The sequence below is a fragment of the Dipodomys ordii genome, unplaced genomic scaffold (assembly GCF_000151885.1).
Source record: "Dipodomys ordii isolate 6190 unplaced genomic scaffold, Dord_2.0 Scaffold89, whole genome shotgun sequence".
NCBI classification, from domain to species: domain Eukaryota; kingdom Metazoa; phylum Chordata; class Mammalia; order Rodentia; family Heteromyidae; genus Dipodomys; species Dipodomys ordii.
The window spans coordinates 1,340,101-1,354,156 of NW_012267305.1; the positions used below are offsets into that span (position 1 = coordinate 1,340,101).

Genomic DNA, 14,056 nt, shown 5'->3' on the forward strand with positions numbered 1-14,056 from the left:
GACTCTGACCTCCAATGAACTACTAAGAAAAAGCCAGAGATGGCGCCGTGGCTCAAGTGGTAGAGTGCGAGCTTTGAGCATGGAGAGGCTCAGGGACAGAACCCAGGCCCTGAGTTCAAATCTCAGGACTGCCAAAAAACCAAAGTGCTCAGAGCCTGGTAGCTCCCTCGCTGTGCTGACTCTGAAGCCCACTGGTTGAAGGGCCACAGCAGACACTAAGTGCTTTTGTGCTTTCTCTCTAGGTGACGGTGGATACGGCAGCAGTGACGACCCTGGATCTGGTGGGTGTCTGTGCTTTAGAGTTTCTGGTAGGAACTAGGCGGAGAACATGTACTGGCCCTTTCCGGTTGCAGACTTGATCTCCCTTCTTTTCCTCTGCATGTTTCTGTGTTAGTTTTTCACCACTATGGCCAAATACCTGAAATTATCAACTACAAAGGAGGAAAGAGCTGGGCATTGGTGACTCACGCCTATAATTCTCCCTATTCAAGAGGCTGAAATCTAAGGATTGTAGTTTAAAATCAGTCCAGGCAGGAAGTTGGTGAGACACCTCCGATTAACCATCCACAAAAAGCCGGAAGTGGAGCTGTGACTCAAGCAGTAGAGCACTAGCCCTGAATGAAAACACTGAGAGATAATGCTAGGTCCTGAGTTCAAACCCTAGTACCCGCACAAAAAAGGAGGAAGGATATATTTTTGCTCATGGTTTCAGAGCTTTTGGGTCATGATTACCCTATTGCCTTTGGGCCTGGGATGAAGAAGCCCATGGTAGAGACTACTGAGACCCATAGCACGGAGGAGCAGTTATTTGAGGGAACTGGCATGAAGATCTAGTTCCCAGGCTGAGGTGGCCACTGGGGAGTCCGCTATCCCCAGATCCTGTTGTCTCGGGGGCCTCAGTAAGAGGAAGGCCATGCCCTTTCGCCCTTCCTCCAAATGGAAGTTTTTACAGAAGACCAGAAGCACTTGGCAAATCCAAGGGGCACTGTGCCATAGTCATGTCTTGACTATGTGGCACACCCGTCTCGTGCGGGCTCGGGGTGTGATGGGTCTCTAAACCAGCTTAGCCCAGGGCTAAAGCAAAGCAGAGTCCTGGGCTGAGCCTTGTGTTACTGTGTCTTTGTGCTCAACTCTTGTCAACTTTCCCTGTTGTTCTAGGCTCAGGCATGTCTGCAGAGACTGGCACCATCGCAGGAGTGGCCAGCGCCTTGGCCATGGCCCTGATTGGGGCAGTGTCCAGCTACATCTCCTACCAGCAGAAGAAGTTCTGTTTCAGCATTCAGCGTAAGTGCGGCTGAGCTGGGAAAGGGGCTTGGGCGGCCAACCCCCTTCCACAGAGAGCAGCGTGTAAGCAGGCTTCCAGGGCCTGGGTATGGGAGAGCTGTTTAGGAAATCCTTAGGGGAAAATGTGGGCTGAACTAAAATGTATAACAGCCTCAAAGAACAGATGGAGCCAGATGAGGCGACTCTTTGCTTCAGGTGCCCAGTTCCCAGAGGCCCAATGTCTGTGAGGACAAAGCTTGCTGGCCAGTATGATGTCTTCTTCTCCTAGTGTGGGAGGAACCATGGGATCCCTGGAGCCACAGGTCTCTCCTAACAGTGCCTGCTTTTGTGACCACAGGACTGTGGTCTCTGTGGGTGTCTTAGTCATGGTAGCAAGTGCCTTCAAGCAAGCCAGAGCTCTTGGGTTGGTGGCAATGCCCCCTTTCTGGTTCTGATCTCTTGTAAGGTCAGTGCTTGAACTAGATACTTTAAAATGAAGGGAATCATGAATTGTTTGAAGGAGTGGAAATGTAAGCAAAGCAACAGACTGTGGCTTTTGTCCCCACTAGACTTGGAAGATTGGTGGTGTTTTAGACTCTGGGCATGGGTGGGGAGTTTAAGGGTGAATTAAACTGTTGTAGAGTGACACCGGGGAGCCCCCGACTTGGCTATCATATAGGAACAGGAGCGCTTAGTGCTATCCATCACCCCCACTTCAAAAGCAAAACGAGAACACTGCTACATTTGAAGAGAGGGCCGAGTTTAGGAAGAAGAGGTGTCGGGACAGTTTGGTGTCAGTGTCCTGGTCTGGGCCTAGAATGAGGAGCAAGGAGGAAGAGGAAGATAGCTGTAAGCCCCTATCTCCCATCTTGTTCTGGCACCTTTGAAAGAAGAAGAGATCACAGCAGAGTAGAGGCAGCTTCTGTCCCCAAGGCCATCAGTGCTCCAGCAGGTGGGTTTGCTCCACTGCCATGGCCTTCCCTGTGGCCAGGGACTGTCCCTATCTTGGGGACTGTGAGCAGGGGGAGAGGCCCTGAGCCAGGGCTTTGAGAAGGAGAGCTGTCTGCTGGCCAGAGAAAGACTAAGAGTCTGATGAGTAGCTCACTCTTCAAAAAGGTCACACTTGGGTTAACCTGTGCTGTAGGACAAAGTGGGAAATGGAGAGGACGAGATAGAGTCTGTTTGACCAGCTATACCAATCACAACCAAAGCACTGCCTACCAAGTAACTTGATTAATTTTGTAACTGTCACATATGCAGTGATGTGCTCATAGCCATACTTAGAGTGTAGGTCTTTTTTAGCCAGAAGCACATAGGCACATTTGTGTATGTGTGTGTGTGTGTGTATATGTGTGTGTGTGTGTGTGTGTGTGGGAGAGAGAGAGAGAGAGAGAGAGAGAGAGAGAGAGAGAAGGAGGGAGGGAAGGAAGGGAGGGAAGGGAGGTAGGGAGGGAGAGAGCGTGAACATAGGATTCAGTATCTGAGACTTCTTCTTTGGCTGGTGCTCTGCCACCTGGAGCCATACCTCTAACCCCTGGACACATTTTCATCTGGCCATTTCCTTACCCATGTAATTGGGAAGCAAGTTGGAAATTGGCCACTTGTGCTTGGGCTTGGGTCTTAGTCATGAAGTGGGTGTGAGCAGTTCAGACTATAAGCCCCAAATGTAGGAGTCAGCAGGTTCCTAGGTAAGGTTTTCCAAACAAACCAAGTACATAATCTTGAAACATCCACATCTGCAAAGACCCTTTCCCCAGAGAAGGTCACCTTCACAGCTTCCAGGGACACAAAAAGCCACACAAAAGGCCTGGTGAGGTTTCACAAACCAAAGAGGCCACCATGACACAGACAGGGTTAGCAGGAGAGCCTGGGCATGGGCGTCATCTGGCTCAGCTGCTTTGTCAACAAGGCACCGAATGACATAAACCCCTCAACTCTACGCTGCACACAGGACTCTTAGGAGTTTTCAAACTTGATTCCTGCAACTTTGGGATTTCCACAAAACCAGGTTTCTACATTGTGCCAAGGCCCTGTAGCAGATAATGGTTGTCTCCATGCTTGGAGACACACACCTCAGAGCAGGCGCCCTGGGATCTGATGAACTTTGCTCAGGTCCCTTCTCTCAGAGCCCAAGCTTGTGATAGTGTCCCCACTAGAGGATAAAGGGGCTCAGGTACATAGGTCAAGGTCAAGGTGGACCCTGACTGGTCACAGCTACAAAGGTCAAGCTTAGCACCCTTCACACAGATCATTCACACCCAGGGCCCGTGTCTTCAGAGCTGCGCCCGTGGGTGCAAAGCCAGCCTCATGTGTCAGTCTCGAACAGGCAGGGCAGCATATAGCTGAGAGGACTTGTGTTGTACAGACAGGGTGGTCCATCTGGGCTTTCTCCCACTGGGACCTCAGCTCCCTTCTGTCTCTGGACAAATCAGATGATCAGACAAAGCCAATGATGGCTTAAGGCCACTTAGGTACCAGTAGGAAGAGAGGAGAAAAAGGTTCATTTCCAAAGCTCCAAATAAACATCTCAGTGGGACTTTTTTTGCCTCAGGGTGGGGGGGCACTCAGGTTCAAGGAGCCCCATCATTTTTCCACTTGTCTCCCCCAGCAGACGGGTGTGAGGATTTGCAAGTTGAATGAACAGGCAAAGCACTCTGGCTCCACAGAGGCCTGGCCCATGCAGGAAATCCCGTGCCTTCCCTTTTACAACCACACCTGCCATGCCTCCCTTTTACCACTGCTCTGTCCAGGCCCACACCCTTCTTTCTGCCTTCACCCTGCTGGATGGTTTCATCTACATCCTCTTCATCATCTCTCTTATAGTTTAGTGTCTTCCAGGGTACCATGTTTAAAAGTGCCTAAGCTCTGAGCTTGGCATTAGTAAGCCATTGAGGTTTGGCTCGTGTTTGTCTCCAGGGAGTCTCTCCAACAGCCAGTGTCCCTTCCTGGTACCCAATTCTTCCCAGGGATGGCCTTTGCTATTCTTCCAGGCCTCGGGGAGCCCCACCCACGGAGCCTTCCAGCCACTCAGCCAGTGGCCACCTCAGCAGTGCTTCTTTGTGTTGCCACAGCGCCCCCTGCTGATCTCACTCAAGCCTGTGGGGCCAAATTGGTCAGTTGCTTTCTCTGTAGGTGCCCAGACTCCAACCCCACATTCCTTTGAGCTTTCTGTTCCATGGGGGCTACTGTGGGTACTTTGTGCACCGGTGACTTTCTTGCACCTCATCCAGGTTTGCAGCCGGAAGGGCCAAGGGCATGTCTGTGCAGGAGGTTAAGCTCATGAGCAGTCGGGGAGAGACTTCCTTCCCCTCCCTGTGATTCCGCTGAGCCTCTGCCTCGAGTCAGCCTTGGCCTGTAGCACCTGCAGATCAGGAAGGGCCAAGGAAGAACCCCCCAGAGAAACGGCCGGTGGCTGGTAGGAGGACCTGTCTCCTCCGCTGTGGCCCTGTGATGCTCTCAGCCTCTGTTGCTAGCAAAGAGGCCCCCACTTAGGCGACCCTGGACCTCCGTGTCTGCTCTCCGTGCCAAGGGTCAGTGCCTCTCACATAAAGCCCAAGAGGTTTGTTGCCTGGAGCTGAGTTCTTACTTCTGGTTCTAAGCTTCGTGTGTTGCCTTCAGATGCAGCAGAAGGTCAAGGTAACAACGTGCTTGGACTTCCTCACGCTCCTTGTGCTTTGGCCTTGGACATCTCATTATCCATCCCCTGGCCCCTCTTCCCAGCCGCGCTTTCTCATCGCTTATTGTCCCATCTCCCTTTCCTGGCACTCCCCAATTTGGCTGCCACCCCCAACCATCTTTAGCTCTCGCTGATACATGTGTGAGTATGCCACCTGCTAGACTGTGTGTCCCCAGACCCAAGGTGGCTGCTGTTGGGGCTAGGGACTCAGGGGAGTGAAGGGGGGCCGTCACATGTCTGCTGGTAGTCATCTCTGAACAAGAAAGCCATCTTGGCAGTGAGTGGGAGGCCTAAGGCCTTCAAGTACCGGCTCATCATCTGCCTGGCTTTGCACTGGAGCGGGGGTGTGTGGCAATCACCCTGGCCAAACAGTAACGCCAGCATTTTTCATGGACCCATCTGACTTCCATCTGGAGACCAGCGATCACAAGGGAAGGCCAGTCTGTAGCCCAGGATGGCCAACTGGCTTGAGCTGGTGCCTGGTCAGTGTGGATCAGTTAAGAGCTAACACCCGCCCCGGCCACCCCCACTTCCCATAGGCCCCAGGTTACTTACCAAGGGAGAACATAAAGATAGATTCTTGGCTCTGTTTAGCAGATGCAGGGCGGGGCCAGTCCAAGCCTGGATCATAAAGCAGAGCAGAGAGCAGCTTGGGTGGGGATCCCAGTTCTCCATGCTGCCAGGAGAAGCCAGTTGGCCTGCCTGAGCAGGTGCTGCCTGAGAGGCCGTATGCTAGCAGAAGGCTTTGTTGGCATGTCCAAAGTGAGCCCCGTGTAGCCATCTACCATCACTGCCCTGCCTCCATCAGTCACTCCTGAAACACTTGGCTCCCTTCCACCTACCCAGCACCTGGGCCACATGTGGCCCCGTAGCTTTGTGGTGAGCCTTGCCGTGCAGTGACTTCTCTTGTGGGCGGAGCTGAGCAGCTAGTGTGATCATAGAGGTGCAGGGGGAAGTCTCTTGTCCCTCGCTAACAGGCCTTTGCCTTTTGCAGAGAATCTTAATGCGGACTATGTGAAGGGGGAGAATCTGGAAGCCGTTGTGTGTGAGGAGCCCCAAGGTAAGAACTTTGTGATCACTGTCCCTTGCCAAACGAGTTCCAGTCGGTGGCTTCAAAATACAGCAGAGGTGGATTTGCGAAGCAAGGGAGCTCAGGAGTGTCTGCTTCTAGAAGGGTCAGCAGAGTTGGCATTTACCCAGGGTACCAAACTGTTTCCCTGATCAGTCAAAAAGCTTAGGAACCTGGAGTGCAGTCAGACCTCTGTGGTGCTAGGTCCATGGCTTCTGGGTACTGTTGCTGCTCAGCCTCTGCTCTTGCTTTGCCTGAGCTAGACCCCCAAACATCTCTACTCCGTGGTAACAGAAAAGATTGCCACCCTGGGCATGTTCACACACAGTTGTGTGATAGCTTCTCAATGGAATCTGTAGCCATTTGATGTGAAATCACCAAACACTGCATGGCACTCACTTGCTTCAAACACTAACCGAGGCTTGGTCAGAACCTGGAGTGACCCATCTCTCCAGAAAGACACAACCTGTGCAGACCAGCAGGTGACTTCCATCCACGGAGACTGGAATGAATACACAGGGAGACAGGAACAGCCTACGTGCATAACATGATCAGAGCAGGAGGATAGCAGTGGGGAGGGGGGGGCGACAGGGAGCTCCAGGATAACTTGGCCCTGTGTACCACATAATGGGCAAGAAGATCACAAAGGGAAACTTAGCCACGGAATGAGTGCCACCCCGGCTCAGTCAGTGCTGGATTGAGTACTTTAGTTACAGTAAGCCAACAGTCCACATGGGAGCATTCCCAACGTCCACATGAAGAAGCAGAGGCTGAGCTTTTGCAGAGCCTGTGCATCTTCTCCATTTGTCCTGCACCCAATCCTAATGCAGGGAGTGGGACCCAGAGGGATGGGCTGAGCTGCTCCAGCTCTGGCACAACATGCAGAGACCCTGAATTGGGAGCTTGGTTGTCTGTTCTTTCTGTGCAGGATGGAGGCGAGCCCCTCCTCACAGAAATCTTTTTCTTTCCCTAGTGAAATATTCAACTCTGCAAACACAATCTGCACAGCCGCCGCCACCGGAGCTGCCGCGGATCTGAAGGGAGGCCTGGCTCAGCAGCGCGCATGCGCGCGCGCCCCAGCTCTTGATTTCCTTTCTAAGCTTCCCATGTCATTGCCTTTTCATTGTTCTGAGTTTCCTGGACAAGCTTGGGTGTTCTTGAGAGTGATTTCTGTGCCCTACCCCGGAGGGCAGGGCACTCACTCTGCCACAGGTACCTTGAAGAGACTTGGTGCTGAGACTGGAGACCTGGCTCCAGATCTCCAGTACTGGAAGCTTCTGAGGCAGCCTGCTCCGGCCTTAGTGTAGGGAGGGTGGGGGGTGGGGGAGAACTGGAGTGAGAATGAGGAGAGCAGTGTCAAAGGAGAGCCTTTCTGCACACTGGAGCTGCTCACAGTGGCAAGAGTACCAACAGGCAGCCTCTGCCAGTGACCCCTGAGGGTTTGAGGAGAGCCCAGTTAGTGCCTCTTCAATTGGAGCCCCTTCAATGGTCAAATGAACACCAAGCAACACGCACACACATGCACGTGCGTGCGTGCACGCACACGCGCGCACACACACACACACACACACACACACACGGGAGGGGGGGAGGGGGAAGGGACACTGGTTTTATTTTGGCCCTTCCAATTCCCGCTTCTATATTGCTGGGCTTCCAGAGAGCTGGTCCAGGTGGAGGCTTTTCAGTGGTTTTAAGGGCAAGTATGCATCTGATATTCTTCCCTGGAGACTTTAGGGACTAAGGAAGTTGGCTGCTGTAACTTGTGGAGCTCCCACTGGATTTCACAGGAGCTGGGGTGACTACAGGCCAGCCTGGGTAAGAGATCTTAGCAATCATTTTTTGCATTTGACAAGAGTTTTAGATTAGGACAGTGTGCCACCCCTACTCCATCTGCAATGTTTTTTTGGGGCAGCAGCACTACAGGTAGGGAGAATATCTGCAGCATGTGTGATCTGAAATGGGAGGTAAGGGTGGGGTGGGGGAGGGAGGGATGCTGGATTAATCAAGTGGAATGCCACTGCCTTTGTAGCTCTGTATTTGTCTTCCTTGTCTGCTTTGATGAAGAGTCCTCGGACCTTGTTCTCCAGGGGAAAATTAAACTTGGGAACCCAAGGAGTGGCCCAGATCTACCAGGTAGCACCTGGTTAGGGGGAAGCAGAGCCGGCTTCCTAGGTTCCTTTGGCCTTTAACCCCAGTGAGCTGAGCACTTGGAGACTGAACTTGAATCTAGAACCTGTGGGAACTAATAGTTTGCCATTTCAAAAAACACTTGTGAAAGCAGGAGGGGCACCCCTGGGTGAGCAAGATCCTCTTTGCAAAATTCAAAGGATTTTCTGGACTGCATGCTCACCTACCCCACACATCCTACAAGCTGCATAGGCTTCCTCACACCTGCTGTGCTAGGATGGGAAAACTCCCATTTTTTAAGGAAACGTTCGAAACCTAGCAGTGAAACATTGAAATTCTAATGTCAAATACAAGCTTGCAGTGTGGCCTCTGCTTTCCAAGCGTGCTCATGGTGTAGGGTGCAAGGGTGGTACCAGGTGTCCAGGTGGCTGTGCACCTGTGGGCTCGGATGCACCCCTTGTCTTGTTTGATCACTGATACCACGCACACCTGCACTGTGGATCTGAGCGGGAAATGTGGCCTCAGGAAGACCCTGTGGTTCTTTAAGAAGTGAACTAATGTGCTGGGGCGTAGCACAGCAGCAAAGCACTTGCCTAGCAAGTGCAACGTTCTGATTTGATTCTCCATACCAAAAAAGAAAAAGACCCCAAAAAATCCAAATCAGTTAAAAAAAAGAAGTGAATCCAGAATTCCCACTGTCACCCAGGTTCCCAACTGCTTTGTGATAACAGACGAACAAAAAGCAAAGGGGAAATGTCTCCAGTGCTTATGTTTTACAACCCATAGACATGAGGGACTTTTTCTCTTGTTCTAAAGAATACCTGGATATTCTGTCAGAAATAAAATTTGGGATTTCTTTTGAAAAGAAGTGAACTAGCAGCCCCCCTACCCCGCTGGCTGATTGTTGCAAGGTTGATGTCGCCCTAACACGGAGTTCATCAGGAGATGACGGCTTCACACCTTGCCTAGTTGCTAGGCTAAAGGACGCTGTGAAGTTTGTTGCCATCTCTGGCTTCTTACCACCTACACAGCAATTACCCACTTTACCTTGCTGGTGAGGCCCATGTGGTGACAAAGGCCTTGTACCCTGCAGCCATACTGTAAAATACATGTTCTGTGTGAAGTCCTTTTCTCAATAGCAGTGACTTCAGTGAAAAGAACACCAATTTGCACTCCCTTAGCTACTTCCGTGCCTTCTGCACAAAGCCCTTTGCCATAAAACTCATCACTGGCCCACAGGTACTAGCTCAGAGGGCCTGGACAGGCCTTGGCAGGCCCTCAGCCTTCTATTCACAGTCTCACCCCAGGGACTGGCCTTTGCCTTCCCACCAGTATGTTACATTTGCTTGGAGACTGGGGCCTGCAGAAGTCTTGGGGACAGTTCTTGTAATTGTGTCCATCAGAAGGTGATGGTAGCCAGCTCTGGCCTGTCCCAGGCAATAGGAGAGAGACAGCCAACTCGAAGATCTAATCTCTCTACTAGCCTAACTGGCAGGGAGAATTTTTTAAAAGGTCAGCATTTACGGTATCAGCTATGAGATCATGAGCGAGGTGATAGAGCTCTCAGCCAAGAGAGCCCGAAGGCAGGTGACTTGGGGGGGTACATCCTGGTGTGGGACAGGCCCATGCCTCGCTCCTTAGGTTAGTGTTAGTACCAGCTCTGTGAAGAAAGTGCTGGAGACTACAAGAATGCCCTGTCCATCTTTTCTGTGAGATGTCCACGTGTAAATTGTAAACTGTCTCATGTTTGCATTAAAGAAAATGCAACCCCACAGATCCTGGTCTTCACATGGTGTTAAGGTACATCCTGTCAAATGAGGCTGTCCAGCTTTGCCCGCACTTGTGTACGAAGTGGTGCTCATTCATCCCTTCCTCCCAAGATAACACTTCTTGCACTTAGCCCATCCATCAAGTATCTAAGCTTTGTCCTCAGAGCAAGCTGGGAACCGACATAGCTTCTAGTTATGTGCAGCTGTTTCAGGCAGAGAAACCTGGGCACAAAAAGGGCCCGGCTTGTACTGAAATAGCATCAAATCCTCAAACCCAACCAAAGCCACCCTGTCAGTCCTGGGCAGTTCTTTCCAGCTCGTCATGGCCTGGCCTCACCCAGTAGGCTTTTCAGCCTTTTACCTCTGCTGTCCCGGCCGGGGTGGCTGGCTGGGCGGTGGCCAAACATGCATCTCTGCCCCTAACACTGAGTCTCTTGCTCACTCTGCAGTGACTCATGTGGAGAAGATTAGCAATCCTGCATCCTTAGGTTCGGGGGAGCCTCAGGGGATGTGAGGATATCATCCAGGCCTTTACATCTCCGAAAGACTACACAGTAGACACCAGAGACTAGACCTGGCAAGGGTCCAAGAGCATTGTGTATGCGCTCGAAGGTCCCAAGTGCTGTTACTTGGGTGTCTCCAGCTGTCCTCAAGGTTACAGTTGAGGGGCATTGCAGATTTGTTTTGTTTTTTGTCGGTCATGAGGCTTGAACTTTGGGCCTGGGCGCTGTCCTTCAGCTCTTCAGCTCAAGGTGAGTGCTCTGCCACTTGAGCCCCAGCACCACTTTTGGTTTTCTGGTGGTTCACTGTAGATAAGAGTCTCACGGACTTTCCTGCCTCGGCTGGCTTTGAATTGTGATTCTCAAGATCTCAGCCTCCTGAGTAGCTAGGATTACAGGTGTGAGCCACTGGTGCCCAGCAGAGGGATATTACAGATTTAAAATCAGACCACTGATTAGTTCCTGCCTGCACGATTCATAAAAATGTACATCTGTCATTTCGTAAATGAATTAAATCACACACACGGGCACTTCACATATACCAGTTGTGGTTGGCACGTAGTAAACATTTAGTACATGTTACATATTACTCATTTTCCTCCAGGGAAGATCCTAATGAAATAACTTTAAAAAGAGAGACAACAAAAAGGCCAGGAAGGTAACATATTATACTTTTTCATTAGAGATTGAAATACAGTGCATCAGATGGGGCAAATACGATATTGTACCAGATTTTTAGAAACCTGAACCTTAAAGGTTTTTACATTCTAGTACACTTAAATAAAACAACAACAAAAAAGAATTTATCTTAGATAACAAAACTATACTTCAAGTTCTTTTAGAAACACTTCTGTGCTAGGAACATACAAAGGGAAGTGCTCTGTTGTGCTTAAAGTTGACAGTTTCTAGGGACCCTGCTGGTGGAGATCCCCAGGTGAGGGAGAATACGGCCAGATCAGGCGCCAGCTTCCATCCACCAGCACCAGAATACCTCACCACAGAGCAAACTGCATGGGCTCTCTGGGACTGTCAAAACATCTGGTCTAGACTACATTTAATTGTCCTAGTGTAGTTGGGAGACTAAAGGATATTGCTAGGGAAAAAAAATCACTTAAAAAATCAATGTACCAATGAGTACTTGTTTATCCATTTGTTATGCTTATTGTTGCCGTTTGGAGAGGACAAGATTCTGCTACGTAGCTCAGGCTGGCCTGGAACTCAGTATCCTCCCATTTCTATCTGCTGAGTGCTGGCATTACAGGTATGCGTCATTATGCCTGGTGTTTATCCATTCATAAACTATATTTCTAGGTATGTTTGGACCATAAATCAAAAAGCTACTGTGGATTAAACTATGGTTTAGAAACAAATCCCCCAGGTGATAAAAATGGAGAATTGATTTTAGGTTATCAAACAACCTTGAATAAATATGTCTAGTATCTTATAGAAGGATAATCTTCTATAAGACTCAGAAGGTTCCAAGTTGAAAAAACATCTATTCTCTACACATTTGGCTGTAGAAAATTTCTTTAAGAATATATTTTCAAAAATAAGGTCAATATGTAGGACTTTGCATGACATCCAGTGATTTGACCCCGAGCAGGGAAGACACAATGCAGCTGGACCCCCGTGAACCTCTGGGGCACGTGTGGCTCTGGGGGCAAGCTCGCCTGTCTTGAAGGAGCTAAGAGTTGACAGGAAATTCACTCCAGCAAAGACTGATGCAGTGGCAGAGCTCAAAGTCATTGGATGAAGGTGCAAAACCGCAGGAGGCCCGAGTGGCCATGGCTGGCTCAGAACCAAGGAAAGGGAGTGCTCTACATTTCCAAAGCAGAGCCTTGGCACAGTGGCTGCTTAATCATGGACAGCAGCCACATGTCAATCAAGTGAGGTGGGCGGGCCAGGCATAGAACAGGTGGAATCAGACTTGCTTTGATACAAATGCCTGCTATCTTAGGGGTGGGAGGGTACCAGGTTCTGGTGCCCCAGAACAACTGACACACCTTGCTCATGAAAGGAATTGTCTCCAAGGGAGGCCAGCACCTGTGCAGAAGCCCGAGTCCTCAGTTGACCCACAGAAAAGCCAGAGGACTGAGCACACCTAGTCCGTGCCATCCTGAGGGAACTCGGGGCCACCTCAGGAGACAAGTACCAGACTTAGTCTGAGGGCAATCACGCATGGCCATTCAAATGACCATATCTCATGTCTTGTTTCCAATGTACCACATAAAAGCTAGCATGATGTGAGTTGGGAAAGAATTTCTCACACAGTACAGTTAAGCAGATACCACCTCAGGTGACTGACTATTCTAAACATAAAAAAAAGGACATAGGAAAATAAAGGTATGTTTCTCTTTTAAAAAATACCTTATATGTACACAACAGTAATTGGTACTGGAAGACCCCTGGCATGAAGAGAATTGTCGAGTCGATGGTGATGGTCTGTTTCCTCCAAAGGTTTCATTTACACACACTTTGCAAATTGTGGCAAAAAGCTGAGGGAAGCCACCGGCTGGCAATGTGGTCTTAAAGTGAATGGTTCATTTCAAAGGGAGGACTGAAGGTGGAAAGGAGTAATGTGAGTTGTTAAGCATTGCATTCCCTCTAGCTCCCCCCTGAGCTGCCTGCACAGCACAAGGTGGCTCGGGGTGGGTGTGACAGGCAGTTCTCTGTGGGACTGCTGACAGGAGGGGAAACAGACTGTTCACGACACAAAATGCACTTACCCACGCGAGAGCTGTCACCTAGCCACACAAATGGTCCCTGGGCCTAATCCTAAGATAAGATCACAAGCTACAGCCAGAACAGCAACGGCCAGGCCCTGAGCCACTGGGAAGACGATAAAGCAGCAGGATGGCCCAAGACCCTGGCTCTGCCCATCAGACCGAGGTGTGGACAGGAGTGGCTGAATGAGAAGGGGAGGATCCTCGTTCAGAAGAGGATGAGACAGCGCGTGCGGCCACTTCCCGTTGTAGATCCTCTACCCGCTTCTGTAGCTCAGCCTTCACGGCCAGCAGCTCCTTCAGATTCTGGTGAATTGGCATCTGATGGCAAGCAGACACAAGGCTGTGTTAGCAGCTGCTGGGACCCATTTATATCACCAATCTTCCACCAAGTCCATGGGCCCCAGGGACAGGCCAGGCCTTTCTCATTGTCTCTCTCTTTCTGTCTTTCTCTTTTTCAGCCTTTCTCTCTGTCTCTCTCAGTCAGTCAGTCAGTCAGTCTGTCTGTCTGTCTGTCAGTCCTGGGGCTTGAACTCAAGGCCGGGGCACTGTCCCTGAGCTTTCTTAAAACTCAAGATTAGCACTCTACCACTTGAACCACAGCTACACTTCTCGCTTTTTGCTGGTTCATAGGAAATAAAGTCTCACAGACATTCCCGCTCAGGCTGGCTTCAAACCACAATTCTCACATCACAGCCTCCTGAGTAGCTAGGATTACAGGCTTGTGTCACCTGTGCTGGGCTACCCCCTGCTCTCTTTTGTGCAGCTCTTAGGCTCGGGGGAAGTCACAATGCATGCAAAGTGTACATGTAGCCCCACCTGTACTATCTCTGCGGGTGCAGTGTTTTTAAATAGTGGCACCAAGTGACAACAGTTTGGCTAAGTCAGCACTCTACAGATTAAAGAGTTTTGTTCACTGGCATCAGCTA

General features: G+C 50.4%; 2 protein-coding genes across 3 annotated transcripts in view; one reads left to right on the forward strand and one right to left on the reverse strand.

Annotated features, from left to right (window-relative positions):
• The window catches only part of Cd99l2 (CD99 molecule-like 2), a 70,155-nt gene extending 62,840 nt beyond the window's left edge, over nucleotides 1-7,315 (forward strand). The window contains exons 6-9 of the mRNA XM_013025982.1: nucleotides 243-281; nucleotides 1,165-1,284; nucleotides 5,934-5,999; nucleotides 6,982-7,315. Of these exons, the coding sequence (XP_012881436.1) occupies nucleotides 243-281; nucleotides 1,165-1,284; nucleotides 5,934-5,999; nucleotides 6,982-7,046 (290 nt within the window). The 3' untranslated portion in view covers nucleotides 7,047-7,315. The remainder of the gene's footprint in view (nucleotides 1-242; nucleotides 282-1,164; nucleotides 1,285-5,933; nucleotides 6,000-6,981) is intronic.
• Nucleotides 7,316-11,063: 3,748 nt separating this feature from the next.
• The window catches only part of Mtmr1 (myotubularin related protein 1), a 58,266-nt gene continuing 55,273 nt past the window's right edge, over nucleotides 11,064-14,056 (reverse strand). For both annotated transcript variants that reach the window (XM_013025977.1, XM_013025976.1), the window contains one exon: nucleotides 11,064-13,448. In XM_013025977.1, coding sequence (XP_012881431.1) covers nucleotides 13,284-13,448 — 165 coding nt within the window. In that variant the 3' untranslated portion in view covers nucleotides 11,064-13,283. The remainder of the gene's footprint in view (nucleotides 13,449-14,056) is intronic.